Consider the following 20,330-nt stretch of genomic DNA (forward strand, 5'->3'; position numbering starts at 1 on the left):
GGTCCCAGCACTGAGCATTGCGGTACTCCACTAGTCCCTGCCTGCCATTCTGAAAAAGTCCCATTTACTCCCACTCTTTGCTTCCTGTCTGCCAACCAATTCTCTATCCACATCAATACCATACCCCCAATACCGTGTGCTTGAAGTTTACACACTAATCTCCTTGTGGGACCTTGTCAAAAGCCTTTTGAAATCTAAATATACCACATCCACTGGCTCTCCCCTATCCACTCTACTAGTTACATCTTCAAAAAATTCTATAAGATTCGTCAGACATGATTTTCCTTTCACAAATCCATGCTGACTTTATCCGGTGATTTCACCTCTTTCCAGGTGTGCTGTTATCACATCTTTGAAAACCGACTCGAGCATTTTCCCCACACCCGACGTCAGACTAACCTGTCTATAATTCCCCGGTTTTTCTCTCCCTCCTTTTTTAAAAAGTGGGGTTAAATTAGCCACCCTCCAATCCTCAGGAACTAATCCAGAATCTAAGGAGTTTTGAAAAATTATCACTACTGCATTCACTATTTCTTGGGCTATTTCCTTAAGCACTCTGGGATGCAGACCATCTGGCCCTGGGGATTTATCTGCCTTTAATCCCTTCAATTTACCTAACACCACTTCCCTACTAACATGTATTTCCCTCAGTTCCTCCATCTCACTGGACCCTCGGTCCCTTACTATTTCCGGAAGATTATTTATGTCCTCCTTAGTGAAGACAGAACCAAAGAAGCTATTCAATTTGTCTGCCATGTCCTTGTTCCCTATGATCAATTCACCTGTTTCTGACTGTAAAGGACCTACATTTGTCTTGACCAATCTTTTTCTTTTCACATATCTGTAAAAGCTTTTACAGTCAGTTTTTATGTTCCCTGCCAGCTTTCTCTCATAATCTTTTTTCCCTTTCCTAATTAAGCCCTTTGTCCTCCTCTGCTGGTCTCTGAATTTCTCCCAGTCCTCAGGTGTGCCACTTTTTTTTGCTACTTTATATGTTTCTTCTTTGAACTTGATACTATCCCTAATTTCCCTTGTCAGCCACGGGTGCACTACCTTCCCTGGTTTATTCTTTTGCCAAACTGAGATGAATAATTGTTGTAGTATATCCATGCGATCTTTAAATGCTTGCCATTGCATATCCACCGTCAACCCTTTAAGTATCATTTGCCAGTCTATCTTAGCTAATTCACGTCTCATACCTTCAAAGTTACCCTTCTTTAAGTTCAGAACTTTTGTTTCTGAATTAACTATGTCAATCTCCATCTTAATGAAGAATTCCACCATATTAAGATCACTCTTACCCAAGGGGCCTCGCACGAAAAAATTGCTAACTAACACTTCCTCATTGCTCAATACCCAATCTAGAATGGCCTGCTCTCTAGTTGGTTCCTCAACATCTTGGTTCATGAAAACCATCCCGCATACATTCCAATAAATCCTCTTCCTCAGCACCCTTACCAATTTGGTTCACCCAATATACATGTAGATTGACGTCACCCATTATAACTACTGTTCCTTTATTGCACGCATTTCTAATTTCCTGTTTACTGCCATCCCCAACCTCACTACTACTGTTAGGTGGCCTGTACACAACTCCCACCAGCGTTTTCTGCCCCTTAGTGTTATGCAGCTCTACCCATATCGATTCCACATCCTCCAGGCTAATGTCCTTCCTTTCTATTGCGTTAATCTCCTCTCTAACCAACAATGCTACCCCACCTCCTTTTCTTTCCTGTCTATCCCTCCTGAATATTGAATATCCCTGGATGTTGACCTCCCATCCTTGGTCACCCTGGAGCCATGTCTCTGTGATCCCAACTATATCGTATTCATTAATAACTATCTGCACATTCAATTCACCCACCTTGTTACGAATGCTCCTCACATTGACACACAAAGCCTTCAGGCTTGTTTTCACAACACTCCTAGCCCTTATACAATTATGTTGAAAAGTGGCTCTTGTTGCTTTTTGCCCTGGATTTGCCTGCCTGCCATTTTTACTTTTCACCTTACTACTTTTTGCTTCTACCCTCATTTTACACACCTCTGTCTCTCTGCACCTGTTCCCATCCCCCTGCCACGTTAGTTTAAGTCCTCCTGAACAGCAGTAGCAAACGCTCCCCTAGGACATTGGTTCCAGTCCAGCCCAGGCGCAGACATACCGGTCCCACCTCCCCCAGAACAGGTTCCAATGCCCCAAAAATTTGAATCCCTCCCCCTTGCACCACTTTTCAAGCCACGTAGTCATCTGAAATATCGTCTATTTCTGCTCTGACTAGCACGTTTTTGATGTTAAAAGCACTATCTTCATTAGTATCTACTTACAATATAGTAACTTAAGCAAGATATGTGTGTATATGCATGTGTAAATATAACTCCCAAACTATTGAGCTCAGTGGTGGGTGGGGGGGAGCGGAACAAGGCTTAGAGTCTTGAGATGGTAAAGTATGAAAGTGTAGTTCATTCATGGAATAAGGGATGGGAGAGAGATATTTGTAATCCAGGGCAAATACAGAGAGAAGACAGATACGTTGAATTCCATAGGTTCAACGGTGGTAAAATGAGAGAACAGTCGCCGTAGATTTTATCCGTCGCCTTTCCAAATCCACATACAAATTATCACCGAAAGTGACTTGTCACAGGGATCAACAACACACACAAAATGCTGGTGGAACACAGCAGGCCAGGCAGCATCTATAGGGAGAAGCGCTGTCGAAGTTTCGGGCCGCGACCCTTCGTCAGGACTAACCTAAAGGGAAAACACTAAGAGATTTGAAAGTCGTGGGGGGAAGGGACAATGAGAAATGATAGGAGAAGACCGGAGGAGGTGGGATGAAGCTAAGAGCTGGAAAGGTGATTGGCAAAAGTAATACAGAGCTGGATAAGGGAAAGGATCATGGGACGGGGGGCCTCAGGAGTAAGAAAGAAGGTGGGGGGTGGGGACACCAGAGGGAGATGGAGAACAGGCAAAAAACTAAATATGTCAGGGATGGGGTAAGAAGGGAAAGAGGAGCATTAACGGAAGTTAGAGGTCAATGTTCATGCCATCGTGTTGGAGGCTACCCAACCGATTATAAGGTATTGTTCCTCCAACCTGAGTTTGAATTCATTTTGACAATAGAGGAGGCCATGGATAGACATATCAGGATGGGAATGGGACGTGTAATTAAAATGTCTTTCTGTTAATGTCCCTCCTCCCCTTCTTACCCCATCTGTGACACGTTTAGTTGTTTACCTGTTCTCCATCTACCCCCCTCTTTCTTTCTCCCGAATCCTCCCATCCCATGATCCTTTCCCTTCTCCAGCTCTGTATCACTTTCGCCAATCACCTTTCCAGCTCTTAGCTTCATCCCACCCCCTCCGGTCTTCTCCTATCATTTCGCAATTCCCCTCCCCCCACTACTTTCAAATCTCTTACTATCTTACCTTTCGGTTTGTCCTGACGAAGGGTCTCTGCCCGAAACGTCGACAGCGCTTCTCCCTATACATGCTGCCTGGCCTGCTGTGTTCCACCAGCATTTTGTGTGTGTTGTTGTTTGAATTTCAGATTTCCTCGTGTTTCTCACAGGGATATCGTCTTCAAGTGAATCGCCACAGCACATGCACAGGCAAGGTTTAACACATAAGTGGTCTCCACAGGATTCCCCAAACAAAATCCATTCCTGTGGATTATTCGTGGTGACAGGCGCACATTCGATGTGCACTGGATCGATAATCAAACCGCCCTTGCGGGCACAGGAGATTTCCAAACAGTGACCCTTGGCCACTAGCTTCCTTGCCTAAATCCTTTTGTTCTCTTTTTTTGCGTCCTTCTGACTGTGAGTGTCTGTGTCCTCGCTTAAAACCAAACAAACTGCGAGTAATGTAAACAAGCTGCAAGTCAGACAGTCCCGCCTCCTTGAGCTCTCTCTCTCTGTAAAAATCAAAAGTGAGCTGATAAAGTCAGCGGCTGACGTAATTGTTAGTCCCCACCTCACTCAGGCACTCTCTTAAAGTGACAGTCCACAACAAACGATACCGAGAGATACATAACACTTCGCCCCCCACAAAGGAAATTTCTTTCTGAACTAAAAGAGAAAAATTTTAACTGCAAGCTACAGTATGTAAAATAATGCATGTATGGTTATCATGTAACACATTGCAGAATCGTATGCAAATACCAGATTCTGCTTCACTATTAAAACTGTAAGCTTCCATCTGGAAAGACAATCGGCAATGATATTGTCCGTGCTTTTCATATGCATTATCACAATACCATATTCTTGCAAAATCAGATACTAGTTTAACAATCATCTGGTTTTGCCCTTTACCTTAATCAAAAACACCGACAGTTTATGATCAGTATAAACTACAAGAGGTTTCTTCTCAGGACAAACATCAACATCAAAATGCCGCAAAGCCAAGATGAGTGACAACAACTCTTTCTCTAATAACCATAAAACATTACAGCACAGGAACAGGCCTTTTGGCCCTTCTTGGCTGTGCCGAACTATTTTTCTGCCTCGTCCCACTCACCTGCACCTGGGCCATATCCCTCCAAGGCCCTCTCATCCATATATCTGTCCAAGTTTTTCTTAAATGTCAAAAGTGAGCCGGCTAAGGTGGAATAATTTCTTTGAGGCTGATTGAATTTTCTCGAAAAGTAAGCTACAGGCTGTTCAACATCATTATCATCTTTCTGTAATAACACTGCCCCGACAGCTTCATCACTGGCATCCACAACTATAGAAAATGGCTTTGTAAAGTCAGGTTCCCTGAGCACAGGTTAATGACATAAAAATGGCTTTCAATCGATCAAATGCCTCCTGACAAGGCCCGGTACAAACAAACTTTTGACCCCTCTTCAGGACATTAGTCAGAGGAAAAGCGATATCAGTAAAGTTCTTGCTGAACTTTATCCAACCATTCCCAGAAACCTTCTTACCAGTCGAAATAGGAACTTCAAAAATTGCCTGGACTTTTGCCTGAACAGGAGCCAACTTGCTTTGACCTACAACATATCCAAGATAAGTCACAGTGACATGGCAAAATTCAATCTTAGCTAAATGTAAGGCTGGCCTGGGAAAGCCTGTCAAACAGCTTCTCTACTGCAGAGATATGCTCTTCCCAAATGTCACCCCCTGTGACTAAGTCATCAATATAGGCACCTGTGTGATCTAACCCTCGAATTACAGAATCAAACGTTCTCTGAAATGATCCTGGACAATTTTTCCATTCCAAACGGCAAAACATTGTATTCATACAACCCAGAAGGTATCACAAACGCAGAAATTTCTCTACCTCTGTCCATCAATGGAACACACCAAAACCCTTTCAACTAATCAATCTTTGTTGGAAATTTAGCTTTTCCAGCTTTATCGATACAATCATCCACCCTAGGGATAGGATAGGCATCTCTTTTTGTTGCTGCATTTACCTTCCTATAATCAGTGCAAAATCTAATACTGCCATCAGGTCTTGGCACAATAACGGTGGGTGACTCCAATCTGATGCTGCAGGACTAATAATACCATTTTCCAGCATATTTTCAAATTCTTGCTCAGTCAATTTACTCTTTTCTACTTTCATACGATATTGGTGTTGTTTAATCGGTTTGGCTTGACCAATATCTACATCATGTACTACGACCGTGTTTTGCTTGGGAACATCAGGAAATAAATCTTTAAACTTCAGAATTAATTCCTTCAGCTGTTGTTGCTCTGGCTGCAAATGTCCCAGCTTGTTATCATTTTTTTTCCAGAACAACCGAGTTTATTAGCCTAACTGGGGCCACGTTTGGCTTGTGAAAAGTCTCAGACAAGACAATTGTTTTATTCTCAGGGTTACCAGATTCATATATTTTGACAGCAACACTCACAGATGGTGCCTGTTTGTCAAAATAAGGCTTTATCATATTTCTGTGTACAACCTGTGTTAGTTTACGTCAGTCGGGTGTTTTAATAACATAATTTACAACGTTAATTTGAGAGCCTATTTCATACGGTCCATTGAGTTTCACCTGGAGTGGATTCGTCAACATTGGAGATAAAATAAGATAAGATAAGATATCCCCCACCTGGTATTTTCGTTCGCGAGCCCGTTTATCAAACCAACACTTCAGTTTTTTTGGAGAAATGTTTAAGTTTTGTCTCACTAGACTACACGCTTGGTGTAGTTTTTATTGAACTTCAAAACATAGTCTAACAAGTTAACATGTACATCCCCATCAATCCACTGTTCCTTTAACAAGGTTAAAGGTCCCCTCAGTCTACAATCAAATAGAAGTTCAAGTGAACTAAAGCCCTGTGATCCTGTACTGACTCTCTTACTGAGAACAAAATCAAATATATTCCTCATCCCAGTCTTTACATTTTCAACACACTATGTCTTAATCATTGTTTTGAGTGTAGAATGAAAGCTTTCTACAGCCCTTGTGATTCCAGATGGTACGCAGATGATGTTATTTGTTCAGCTCCTAGTTAATAAACTGCCTACTGAAATAATCCAGGTGTAAAATTACTTTCTTGATCAGACTGGATTTCATTAGGCAATCCAGAAAAAGTGAAAAAAAACTTGGTAAGAACTTTCGCTACAGTTTTAGCTTTAATATTTCTGGAGGTATTGCCTCTGGGAATCTGGATGCAGTACACATAATGGGCCAACACAATCCACTATAACTTTAGAAAAGGGTTCACCCAATGCAGGTATAGACTACAGTGGGGCCACTGGGGTGACCTGGTGGGGTTTACCCACAAATGGACAAGTGTGACAAGTTTGCAAAAGGTCACATCTTTCCTGAAATTAAGCAAGTAAAATTATTTCATAAACCTGTTTACAGTTATATTCACTCGAAAATGGCCACCTAAGGGCATACTGTGGGCCAAAGTTCAAATTTAAGTCCTATAAACTTCAGGAACTACAACTTGGTGAACAATTGCCCATTCCTCACTCTCTGGTATAGCAGGTGGCCTCCACTTCCTCATTATCACTCCATCCTTGAGATAATACCCTACTGGCACTTTCTTAATCTCATCATCTGAGAGATCTGTTTCTTTTAAAGCTTCAGTCTCACGGTCTCGGTTCTGTTCTGCTATAAACTCCTTCCTAGACAGGGATAAATCTTTTTCATCAAACTTGCCACCTGAATCCTGTTGAAACAATGAAGGCAGAAAAGTCCCTGACAAGTCATCATAACCTGAATCCCGATTTTGGCTATCATGGGTATCAGAATCATGCTGCACAGAACCGTCTGCGTCGGCAGACTTTTTAGCCATACTTCGAGTTACTGCGCAGGAAGGATAAATGTTAAAATCCATCTGTGTGTCGTCAGTGGTTGGCTTAGTTGTCAACTACACTGCAGGAACTACTTTAACATCTGCCAGGTCATTCCCTAACGGGAAAGTAACATCTTCCACCGGTAAACTGGAGCACAATCCGATTTTAACAGGTCCCGAAACCAACCCTGACTGTAAAGTTACCTTGTACAATGGAACAGAAACCACACCGCCCCCAATGCCTTTAATAAGATTTACCTCACCTGTTTCAGTCTCATCAGCAAACTTTGGAATGCTGTCTCATATAAGTGACTGAGAAGCCCCTGTATCTCAAACAATTTTCAGTGGTACCGGGGTTGACCCTTCCTTTAATAATACAATCCCATCTGACATAAAATGATCGAATCTCATCTTAACTGTGTCAGACCTCTCAAATCCTTATCTGAGCCTCAACAGGATGTTCAGAACCCTGTGGGTTGACAGGTGCTTCAACAGACTGATCACAGGCATTCGGGACTGCCTCCTTTTCCTTTTTCCTTATCTGAGCTTCAAACAGATTGTTCAGAACCCTGTGGGTTTACAGGTGCTTCAACAGACTGATCACAGGCATTCGGAACTGCCTCCTTTTCCTTTTTCCTTAACTGAGCCTCAACAGAATGTTCAGAACTTTATGAGTTAAAGCTAACTTATCTGCTAATCCAGCAGACTCCTGCAAAGTGGCAGCATCATTTTCATCTAAATATCTCTTTCTGTCATCAGGCACGCACCCTCTGAATTCTTCAATTAAAATCAACTCTTACAAACTGTTAAAATCATTTATATTTTTATATGTGCAACAGCAGCTAAACACAAAAACTGATCATAAGCAAGTTCCATATAAGTTTGGTTCACAGACTTCCTGAAATTTCTAAACTTCTGCCTGTATGCTTCTGGGACCAGCTCGTAAGCGTTGAGCACAACTTGTTTCACTATGTCATAATCAGCTGCTTCATCAACTGTCAAAGCAGAATAGGCTTGCTGAGCCTTTCCTTTAATTACACTTTGTAAGAGAATAGGCCAAACCTCTTTTGGCCACATTAAACTCTGAGCAGCCATCTGGAGGCACCAATTTAACTTCCTGACTGGCCTTAAACTTATCACAAGAGTCTAACGTTTGACCCCTTTGCTGCAATCTCTCTATCTTTTCCAGCTCGAACTGCCTCTGCCTTTCCACAGCCTCCGCATTTAATTTTCTCACTTGTACTGGAGCTCAAGCTCACTAGGTTTACGTTCAGGAAACACCTCCAACTCGTCCACTTTAAACACACCCTCAGATACATAATGTTCGGCTATTACACTCCGCATCTGTGCCCTCCTCATTGTCGATTTCCCCTTAGCAAGTTTTAACCTTTTACCAATATGTAACAACTCAATCCTTCTGGCGTCCTCCAATGCCTGGCACTTCGAGACATTTATCAACATCCATTGCTACAGATTTTTCACACACAAATAAATCAAAAGGAATTTCCCCAATGAAATCGATAATTAATGACTACGCCCTCAAATCTGTTCATATCCCAGACGCAGGCCCAAATTTTGTTATGAATTTTAACGCTTTAGAAACGAACACCAGCAATAGGCTACACCTGGAGTCTGTTTTTAATGTTAGAACCAACTTTATTAGAATCTACTTAGAATATAATAATTTAAACAAGATAAACAAATGTGTCATGTGTATATATGTGTGCAAATATAATATTGATTTCGGGAGAAACAAGGCTTGGCGTCTTGAGATGGCAAAGTATGAAAGTTCAGTTCAACCATGCAATAGGTGATGAGAGAGATATTTGTAATCCAGCGTAAATGTTGAGAGAAGGCAATTATGTCGAATTCCACAGGTTTCATGGTGGTAAAACGAGACAACAGTTGCTGTAAATTTTATCCGTCATCATTCCAAATCCACATACGAATTATCACGGAAAGTGACTTGTCACAAGGGGTATCGTCTTCAAGTGAATTACCCCACCACACCCAGGCAAGGGTTAACACATCAGTGGTCTTCACAGGATACCCCAAATCAGATCCACTCCTACGGATCAAACGAGGTGACAACCACACATTTGAGTACGCTGAATCGATAATTAACCCACCCTTGTGGGCATAGGAAAATTGCAATCAGTGACCCTTGGTCACTAGTTCCCTTGTTTTGATCCTTCCATTTTACGTCCTTCGTCTCCGTCTGACTCTGAGTGTCTGTGTCCTCGGTTAAAACTAAACAAGCTGCGAGCGATGTAAACAAGCTGCAAGTCAAACTGATTTAACTTTTTAATTTCTCTCTCTTAAACTGGCAGTCTACAGCAAACGAAATCTAGGGATTCATAACAACGGCAACTCCCCATTGTGAACTGACTGATGTGCCAGTAGGTGGGATGACTGACTGAATCCTTTCCTTATTCTGAACAGGTGAACGGCTTCTCCCCAGTGTGAATTCGCTGGTGTCTCTGTAGGTGGTGTGATAGAGTGAATCCCTTCCCACAGACTGAGCAGGTGAACGGCTTCTCCCCAGTGTGAATTCGCTGGTGTCTCTGTAGGGTGGATGACTGAGTGAATCCTTTCCCACAGACTGAGCAGGTGAATGGCCTCTCCCCAGTGTGAACTCGCTGGTGTCTCTGTAGGTTGGATGACTGAGTGAATCCCTTCCCACAGACTGAGCAGGTGAACGGCTTCTCCCCAGTGTGAACTCGCTGATGGCTCTGTAGGTGGTGTGATAGAGTGAATCCCTTCCCACAGACTGAGCAGGTGAATGGCCTCTCCCCGGTGTGAACTCGCTGATGACTCTGTAGGTTGGATGAATGACTGAATCCCTTCCCACAGACTGAGCAGGTGAACGGCTTCTCCCCAGTGTGAACTCGCTGATGGCTCTGTAGGTGGTGTGATAGAGTGAATCCCTTCCCACAGACTGAGCAGGTGAATGGCCTCTCCCCGGTGTGAACTCGCTGATGACTCTGTAGGTTGGATGAATGACTGAATCCCTTCCCACAGACTGAGCAGGTGAACGGCTTCTCCCCAGTGTGAACTCGCTGGTGATTCCGTAGGTTGGATGACTGACTGAATCCCTTCCCACAGACTGAGCAAGTGAACGGCTTCTCCCCAGTGTGAACTCGCTGATGTATCTGTAGGGTGGAAGAGCGAGTGAATCGCTTCCCACATTCTGAACAAATGAACGGCTTCTCCCCAGTGTGAACTCTCTGGTGTCTCTGTAGGTTGGATGACCGAGTGAATCGTTTCGCACATTCTGAGCAGGTGAATGGCCTCTCCCCAGTGTGTACCCGCTGGTGTGCCATTACGTCAGATGATTAAGAGAATCCTTTCCCACAAATTCAGCAGATCACCAGCCTCTGCCCGGTGTGAACTGACGGTGTGTCCGCAGGTGGGAAGACCAATTGAATCCTTTCTCACAAACAGAACAGGTGAATGGTCTTGTCCAGTGTGAACTTGCTGACGTACCTTCAGTTGAGATGACCGAGTGAATCTATTCCCACTGTCTGAGCAGGTGACCGTCCTTTCTCCTGTGTAAGATGACGGGCGTGCCAGTTGGTCAGATGACCGAATAAATCCCTCCCCACAGTCTGAGTAGGAAGGATGGTCGATTGAATCCCTCGCTCCACTTCTTAAATATCTGGACAGAGACAGCAAAACTGGCGTGTTGTGTTTGAGATTCCTGGAGACAAATTCCTTCTCGTTTTAACCTGTGTAATGATTTACAAAGTCCCTCAATGGCTGTAGGACAACATTTCAGATGAGATTGCTTGAGTCGCCAAGTTTTGATCTGGCTGTTCCTCACTGTTACAATGAGGTTGAACCCAAGTTGGACAGAGAAATCATCTCCTGACTGGGCAGAGTGCTGGTATCTGGAATGACCATCAATTCCCTGATGCTCTTCCTGTTTCTTTAAGAATGGGGAATTTCTGCCATCTGCAATTTGTACCCTGGCTCAGTTTGACTCTCTCCATTGGTATTATTCCATCTTCCTGCTGTGCAGCATGGGTGCCTGGCCCCACAGGAACTGAAACACTCTCACACAAATAGTCTTTCCTGACGTGCATCTGGGATTTTCTGTCACGTATTATTAACTTAAAGTTCCACAATTTTAACGCCATATAAAAAATCCCTGCTGAGGTGAATGGTTGGTCTGCACAGCTGTTAAAAGGACTTAGAGTGAATATTAGTATTACTTCAGGTTCTTGTGGAAAATTGCAATACAGAAACAGGACATTTGGGCCATTTGGTTTGTGCTGAACGAATTAAACTGCCCACTCCCACATCCCTACCATCCAGGTACCTACACGAACCTCTTAAATGTTGAAATTCAGCTCGCATGCACCACTTGTGCTGGCTGTTCATTCCACACCCGAATGACTGACTGTGTGAAGAAGTTCCCCCTCATGTTCACCTTAACATTTCACCTTTCACCTTTAACCCATGGCCTCTGGTTGTAGTCCCACACCATCTCAGTGGTAAAAGCCAGCTAAGGATAGTAGGGGCGACCATGTCTGACAAGGAAGTCAAGGACAGTATAAAAATAAAAGAGAAGATGTGTAACATAGCAAAGATGAGTGGGAAGCCAGAGGATTTGGAAACTTTTAAAGAGCAACAGAAGATAACTAAAAAAGCGACACACGGAGAAAATACTAAATTCTAAATTCTCCTTCTAAATTCCTGTGTAAACAAGCCTGGCTTTCCCGGCTCCTGTTTGATTCTTACTGAGAGAGAGAGAGAGAGGGTCGGAACTATTTGACTATGCAGCGTGTTTACACTTGCTTGCAGCTTGTGTTTACATAGCTTACAGTTTGTTTATTTAAGCAAGGACAGTCACAAACACAGTCAGCCAGAGAGAAAGAAAGAAGATGGAAAGTTCGAAACAAAGGACCTAGTGGCCAAAGGCCACTGTTTGGACTCTCCTATGCCCACAAGGTGGGTTGACTATTGATCCAGCGTATACCGAATGTGTGATTGTCACTTTGTTTGATCCATTGGAGTGGATCTGTTGGTTTGGGAGTATCCTGTGAGGACCACTTGTGCTAACCCTTGCTTGGGGGTGGTAATTCACTTGAAGAGGTACCCCTGTGACCAATCACTGTTGGTGATAATTCGTATAATCCATCTGGGGATTTTGTTGGAGTATCCCGTGGCTACCACTTTTGTTAACCCTTAGCTGGATTTGGGTGTGTTATGTGGTAAAGACTTGTGAGAAGGGATATTCTGTGGAAATCACTGTCGGTAATACTTTGTATGTTGGGTCTGGATTGGGAATACCCTGCGGAATAAACCTGTGTGTTAACCCTTGCTTGAGAGTTAGTTCCTTCTGAAGACAGTACTCCTGTGATAAGCTACTTTTGGAGATAATTCATATGTGGATTTATAACAACGACGGATAAGACCTAAAGCGACTGTTATCTTGTTTTACCACTGTGGAATTTGTGGAATTCAACGTAATTGCCTTCTCTTGACATTCACCTTGGATTACAAATATCTCTCTCTCGTCATTGATTCCGTGGATGAACTGAATTTCATACTTTCCCATCTCAAGACTTTAAGCTTGGCATTCCCTGAGCTCAGTGGTTTGGGAGTTATATTTACACATATGTGTCCTCATAACACTTTTAGCTTTTGATTATTTTGCTTAATTTGTTATATTATAAGTAGATACGAATAAAGACAGTGGTTTTAACATCAAAAGCACACTCCAGGTGTGGTCTATTGTGGCTGGTTCATTTAAACCGTTACAGGAAGTAACAGAGGTGTTTGTGTTTATGTCTTTCTGGGGGCCCCCATGTTAACACCTTTCTGTCTCTCTGTCACACCTTGCCAAACAGGTAGAACTAGGGGCCTGCTGGGTAAAACTATGATTCCAATGTCTGTAATCCTGCTCAACCAGAGTGAGGAACTCTCAACCTGGGCTTCCTCAAATAACACCTGGGGAAGAGAGTGAGTAACTGTGGTCCAGTCAGAGATGACTGTGGCTGTCGGTGTTTTGAGGGATGGTATCGCAGGCCCCCTCCAAACTGAACTTCCTATACTGGGAAACATGCATCCTGGCCAGAACCGCAGTTACCCAGCAGCGGAGAGGAATAACTGAGACTGAGCGATTTTGGATGATCGCTTTTCTCTCCTATGGAGTAGCCAGGAATTCATGAGCGATAATCAATTTGGCTACAAGCACTTGAAGAGCTGGCCACAATACTGCAGGGGCCCTGACAGAAACACAGGCCCAAGTAACAGAAATATCCACTGAAATGATTGCAATCCGGCAAACTGTCGTACAGAATCGTACAGCTTTAGAGTTTATCCCAGCTGAGAAAGGGGGAACCGGTGCTATTACTGACACAGAATGCTGCACCTATATCCCTGATGAGGCTACAAACGTTACATCCCTCTCCAAGCACACTGCCAAGGAGACTGACAGCATCAAGAGAGTAGGGCAGGATTTACACGGGTTCACCGAAGGGTCGGAATGGAGATCTTCGAAGAACTGTCGGTAATATGTGCGGCATGATATTGCATAATGTCCAAATGGTTGTACATATCATTGTTATAATTACTGATGTATGTCGTTTTTACCCAATGAGAAGTCAATGCTGTACTTGGTTGCTTTCTCTGTAAAATGTTACTGCTTTGTTGATCATGTAATGAACTAAAGGAGGGAATGATAAAGTATGTTAAAGGGTTAACACTTCGTTAAACTATAGCAGCCTGTTTTTCTGAAAGAACCTGCTGATGATCAACAGATGTACTAAGCCATGCTGAGCCATATTTCTTCTTCAGGGTAGCTAGCTAGGGTTTCAGGATGCTTATCTCCTTGTGCACTCATGTGTGGAGATAGGACAGCTTCAGTCTGTTCTGTGTGTGTAAGCCATTGTGACTATTTTGTAATTTGTCTTCAGGGTCTGTCATGTAGTAAATGTTTTTGGCTCCAGCCTGACTTGTGTGGGGAGTATCTGGACAGATATATCTGTGGTGTAAGGGGAATTGGTGAACTGGGTGGGAGCATTCACAGACTGTTCCTGTCTGAGTGACTAAGTAAGTAAGTCCCGCTCTGAGTGGATAGTTCAAAGGTTAATTTATTATCAAAGCAGGTATCCATAAATAACGCTGTTTTTTTTTCTTCTCCAGAGAACCATGAAACAAATAAAACATGAAATCGTTCAGATAGAAAAAAAATGAAACTAACTCCCCACCCCCCGCATCAAAAAGGACGGCATCACGATCATCAACCACCAAAACCCACCCCTCCCGCACAAAAGGGAAGAAGAATATCGACACCCGTTAAAAAATATTCCTACCCGGCACAACTGCGGAGGAGCCGGTGTCATCAGTGTAGAGGCGGCCGCATAGGGAGCAGCGGACACAACAGGCGATCCCGGAAGATTCACAGGTGAAGTGTTGCCTCACCTGGAAGGATGTTTGGACAACGGGGAGAGTTCGGCCGTCCGGCCCTTTCACTGTGACACCCCGAACTCTACATCAAATCCGTCCAAACGAATCTGGGCGAACATTAATGACCAATAAATATAATTCCTCTCAGCGATCAGCTGTCTGAATGATTCCCTGACTCTGAGAGGAAGGGGTATCTATGGTCCACACTGTCAGGGTGTTGAGTTTACCAGGAGACAAAGACTGCAGGGACGAGAGGTTTTCTGTTGACTAATACACTGTGTGTGGACCCCGCTGGCAATTCTGGTGTTGTGACCCGAATCGAGACAAACACCACGCTGCCCACTCCACCAACAACACGGCACAGCCGGACACATAACAGGGGACTTTACATCCCACAACACTGGATTCAGTGATGAAACCCCTGATTAATGTTGTTGTCTCACCGAGATGTCCATTAACTCTAACCCTAACTCTGGAATATGGTGTAAAATCCCTCTCCCCATACTAACACGGGTTATACAGACCAAGGAACAAACTGCCGGAGGAACTCAGTGGGTCGGGCAGCATCTGTGGAGGGAAATGGACCGTCAACATTTCGGGCTGAGACCCTCCCTCTGGACTGAGTGTGGACGAGAAATAGTCAGAGAAAAGAGGTGAGGGGTGGGGATGGGGCAAGAGCTGGGGAGTGAGAGGTGGATCCAGGTGAGAGGGGAGGTGGAAGCTGAAAATACTGACAAAGGTGGGAGGTGAGTAGTTGGGGCAACACGGGGCTGCAGAAGATGGAAATTAATTCCATAGAGGATGAGCAAAGAGGTTAGAGAGTATTTGCTATAAGAAGATTATGAAGTTTCACCTCACTGATCCCTCAAGTGGTGGGGTCATAACTTGAAGAAAGATCAAACGTGATAACTCTAAATGTCATTTAGAGAATCGGGGACTCAGAGGTGAACACATTGAAATGCACAACATTATTACCGGTTGAACCAGGGATCCCAGTCTCTGAAAAAGGGGGTGGACTGCCCGGGACTGTGATGAGGGGAAAAGTCTCCATTCAGAGGGTGGTGAATATCTGTAAATCCCCTCTACTGAGGGCGGTGAAGACTCAGTGATCATCCTCACGTAGAAAAGAGGCCGGCAGATGTGTGGAGACCGAAGGGATCGAGGAAATGAGGATCGGACAGAAACGTGGCTGAGATGGGGGAGCAGCCGTCATCTTGTTGATGGTTAGATGGGCCGAATGTCCACCTCCTGCTGTTTCTCACTTGATGTTTCAGTGTTCCTGTCCAGTGAAGCAGGAGGAATGTGAATAGAAATTAGTGTTTATAAACACAGAACTGATTTAAATGAAACGTGAACACTTCCTGCTTGGGCTTGAATTATGTTTCGGACCGGGATGGGAATCGAGCCTGTGACTCTGTGACCTGAGGGTGGAGGGAAAGGGATCGGGGTAGATATGGTCTGGAAAATTTGACATGTATCTGGTGTAAATATGGAATAATGTGGGGAATGCGGCGGATGGGTCGGGCAGTGTGTGAGGGGAGAGGAGCAGAGTCACCGGTTCAGGTGGGAGACGCTCCACCCGTCACCTGATCCCGTTTGCTCTTCACGTTTTTCTGCAGATCTGCAGTATTTGCGGGTCACTGCTCTAAGTGTACGTGTAGCTTCACTTTTTGCCCCTGCAGACAAGGCAGTGAGATCCGGATCTGTCACGTCCTCTCATTGTGGGTGGACAATGATTTTTTTTCTGCAATATTTTCTGCATGTTTCATTCACTGTTTCAACGTGCTGAAGTGCTGCCAATGTTTCTGGGTGTCTGACCCATTTATGTGAGAATTTAGCCTTTTGTATTTATCTGAGCTTCTCATAAATGTGTAAAGTTTAATTCAGCTTCACTTCAGAATTTCCAAAGCAACAACCCAGTCAGACAAATAGTTCCACACAATTAAAAAGGTTTATTACATTTTTATTTTTTCTACTTTTGTACTATATATATATTCTTATTTTAAATCACAATTGTTAAAATCTTTTGTTAAGAATTAACAATTAACAATGAATTTCCTGGCATATGCCGGTGTTATTAAACCTGATTCTGATATTGATATGGGAGACCCACCACGGTCACCTGATCCCAGTTACTGCAGACCGTAATGTGAGAATGAAGCATTTTCCAGATATTTGCTTTGCACAGAAATGGTAACAGTTCAGTCTCCTTCTGAGTTTCCAGAGCAGAAGCTCAGTCTGTCTAATATTTCCACACAATTAAAATGGGGAATTTGTTTATTATCATCACGTACTGAGCTACAGTGAAAATCTTGCCTGATGTACCATCCACACAGATCGATACATTACGATGGTACATTGAGCTGATATACAACAAAAAATAACTAACAAAGCATTATGGCTGCAGAGAAAGTGCAGTACAGATAGACATATGATGCAGGGTCACGTCGAGTTACATTGTGAGGTCGAGTCCATTTTATCATTCATTTGGCTTATAACTGCAGACAGAAAGCCGTCCTTCAGCCTGGTGTTACGCACTTTAAAGCTTTTGTATCTCTCCGCCAATGTGGGAGCGGGTTTGCAGCAAAAATGTCCAGGTTATGAGGTTTTTTTGTGTATATGGCCTGCTTTTCCGAGGGAGGGGAAGTGTAGGGAGAGTCCATGGAGTGGACGCTTGTTTCTCTGATGTTCTCTGCTCTCCAAAGTTCTTTGCAGTTCCTTGCAGTCATGGGCGGAGCAGTAGCCATACAAAGGCGTGAAGTATCGACAAGGAGCTCAGAGACCTCGGCCTTCACCCTGCCTTGTGTAGCTGAATCCTGGACTTCCTGTCAGATCTCCTGTCAAGGCTCGGTCCAAACAATCTTTTCACCCTTCTTCGGGTTAGTCAGAGGAAGAGCGATAGCAGCAAAGTTCCTACAGAACTTTCGATAATATCCATCCATTCCCAGAAACCTTCTAAGAGCGTTTTTAGCAGTCAGAATAGGAATTTAAGAAATTGCCTGGACTTTTGCCCGAACAGGAGCCAACTTGCATTGACCAAGACAGGTCAGAATGGCATGGCCAAATTCACTCTTAGCTAAGTTAACTGTAAGGCTGGCCTGGGAAAACCTGTCAAACAGCTTTTATACTGCAGAGATATGCTCTTCCCAAGTGTCACTCCCTGTGACTAAGTCGTCGATATAGGCATCTGTGTGTTCCAACCCTCGAATTACAGAATCATTCATTTTCCAGAATGTTCCTGGACCAGTTTTCATTCCAAACAGCAAAATATTGTATTCATACCAACCAGATGGTATCACAAATGCAGAATTCTTTCTACCTCTGTCTGTCAATGGAACACACCAATACCCTGTAAACAGATCAATCTTTGTAAGAAATTCTGCTTTTCCAACCTTATCGATGCAATCATCTATCCTAGGGATAGAATAGGCATCTGTTTTTGTTACTGCATTTGCCTTCCTATAATCAGAGCAAAATCTAACACTACCATCAGGTTTGGGCACAATAATGCAGGGTGAGCTCCAATCTGATGCAGAAGGACTAACAACACCATTTTCCAGCATATTTTCAATTTCTTGCTCAGCCTGTTTACACTTTTCTACGTTCATGCGATATGGGTGTTGTTTAATCGGTTTAACCAATATCTACATCATGTATTGCGACCGTGGTTTGCTTGGGAACATCGGGAAATTAATCTTTAAACTGCAGAATTAATTCCTTCAGCTGTTGTTGTTGCTTTGGCTGCAGGTGAGCCAACCTGTTATCAAAGTTTTCTGGAACAACGGAGTTCATTAGCCTAACTGGGACCATGTTTGGTTTGTGAAAAGTCTCAGACGAGTCAATTGCTTCATTCTCAGGGTTGCCAGATTCATATGTTTTGACAACAACACTCACAGATGGTGCCCGCTTGTCAAAATAAGGTTTTATTATATTTATCTGTACCACCTGTGTTAGTTTACATCGGTCGGGTGTTTTGATAACATAATTCACATTATTAATTTGAGAGACTATTTCAGGTCCATTGAGTTTTGCCTGAAGTGGATTTGTCAGCATTGGAGATAAGGTAAGCACCTTATCCCCCACCTGGTATTTTCTTTCGCAAGCCCACTTATCAAACCAACACTTCACTTTCTTTTGAGAAATCTTTAAGTTTTGTCTCGCTAGACTACAGGCTTGGAGTATTTCATTGTTGAACTTCAAAACTTAGTCTAACAAGTTAACATGCACATCCCCATCAATTCACTGTTCCTTTAACAAGGTCAGAGGTCCCCTCACTCTATGACCAAATACAAATTCAAATGGACTAAAGGCCAATGATTCCTGTACCAACACTCTTACTGCGAACAAAAGCAAATATATTCCTTCATCTCAGTGTTTTCCATTTTCAACACAATGTCTTTTTTTGGCGTGTGCGTGCGTGCGTCCGATGATGTATTTTTCAAGCCTTTCCAAGGCACGGAGTGAGGGAGAGAGACAGTGTGGAACACATTATGTCTTAATCATTGTTTTGAGGGTAGAATGAAATCTTTCTAGAACCCATCGTAATTCTGGATGGTACGCAGACGATGTAATTTGTTTAGCTCCCAGTACATAAAATACCTGCTGGAATAATCCAGATGTAAAATTGCTTCCTTGATCAGACTGGATTTCTTTAGGCAAATCAAATAAAGTTAAAAAACTTGGTAAGAGCTTTGCCACAGTTTTAGCTTTAATATTTCTGAGAGGTATTGCCTCTGGGAATCTGGATGCAGTACACATAATAGTTAGCAGATACTGATGGCCAGCTTTAGTCTTTGGCAATGGGCCAACACAATCCACTATAAATGTTGAAAAGGGTTCACCAAATGCAGTTATATATAGACTGCAGTGGTGCACTGTGGAGACCTGATTAGGTTTACCGACAACTTGACCAATGTGACAGGTTCTGCAAAAGGTCACAACATCTTTCCTCAGATTAGGCCAGCAGAATTATTACATAATCCTTACAGTTTTATTCACTCCAAAATGGCCACCTGAGGGCAGACTGTGGGCCAAAGTTAAAATTTCAGTCCTATAAACTTTAGGAACTACACCTTGGTGACCAATTGCCCATGCTTCACTCGCTGGTATAGCAGGTAGCCTCCACTTCCTCATTATCACTCCATCCGTGTGATAATACCCTACTGGCACTTTCTTAATTTCATCATCTGAGAAAGCTGTTTCTTTTAAAGCTTCAAACTCAGGGTCTTGGTTCTGTTCTGTGATAAACTCGTCTGCGTCAGCAGACATTTTAGCCATACTTCGAGTTCCTGTGCAGGAAGGATAAATGTTAAAATCCATCTGTGGGTCATCAGTGGTTGGGTTAGTTGTTAACTGCACTGCAGGAACAACTTTACCATTTGCCAGGTCATTCACTAACAGCAAAGTAACATCTTCCTCTGGTAAACTGGAGCATACTCCGATATTAACAGGTCCTGAAACCAACCCTGACAGTAAAGTTACCTTGTGCAATGGCACAGAAAACATGTCGCCCTCAATGAATTTAATAAGGTTTACCTCACCAGTGTGAGTCTCATCACCAAACTTTAGAACGCTGTCTAATATAAGTGACTGAGAAGCCCCAGTAACTCGTAGAATTTTCACTCATACCGGGGTTGACCCTTCCTTTACTAATACAAACCC

General features: G+C 43.3%; 1 protein-coding gene across 1 annotated transcript; it reads right to left on the reverse strand.

The window, feature by feature from the left end:
- Positions 1–9,682: 9,682 nt before the first annotated feature.
- Positions 9,683–19,946, reverse strand: LOC140721108 (uncharacterized). Its single transcript, XM_073035971.1, has 2 exons — positions 19,833–19,946; positions 9,683–10,405 (listed from the first exon to the last, which is right to left on the reverse strand). The coding sequence occupies exons 1-2, from the start codon at positions 19,944–19,946 to the stop codon at positions 9,683–9,685; spliced, it is 837 nt and encodes a 278-aa protein (XP_072892072.1).
- Positions 19,947–20,330: the final 384 nt, after the last annotated feature.

This window comes from Hemitrygon akajei, unplaced genomic scaffold (assembly GCF_048418815.1).
Source record: "Hemitrygon akajei unplaced genomic scaffold, sHemAka1.3 Scf000050, whole genome shotgun sequence".
NCBI lineage: Eukaryota > Metazoa > Chordata > Chondrichthyes > Myliobatiformes > Dasyatidae > Hemitrygon > Hemitrygon akajei.

Bases quoted from the DNA above. Each gene is read 5' to 3' on its own strand.
- LOC140721108 (XM_073035971.1), bottom strand. From the start codon at position 19,946: ATGGCTAAAATGTCTGCTGACGCAGACGAGTTTATCACAGAACAGAAC. The intron at 10,406-19,832 runs GTAGGGTATTAT...TCCACCCTACAG, and splicing joins ATGAAATTAAGAAAGTGCCA to ATACATCAGCGAGTTCACAC.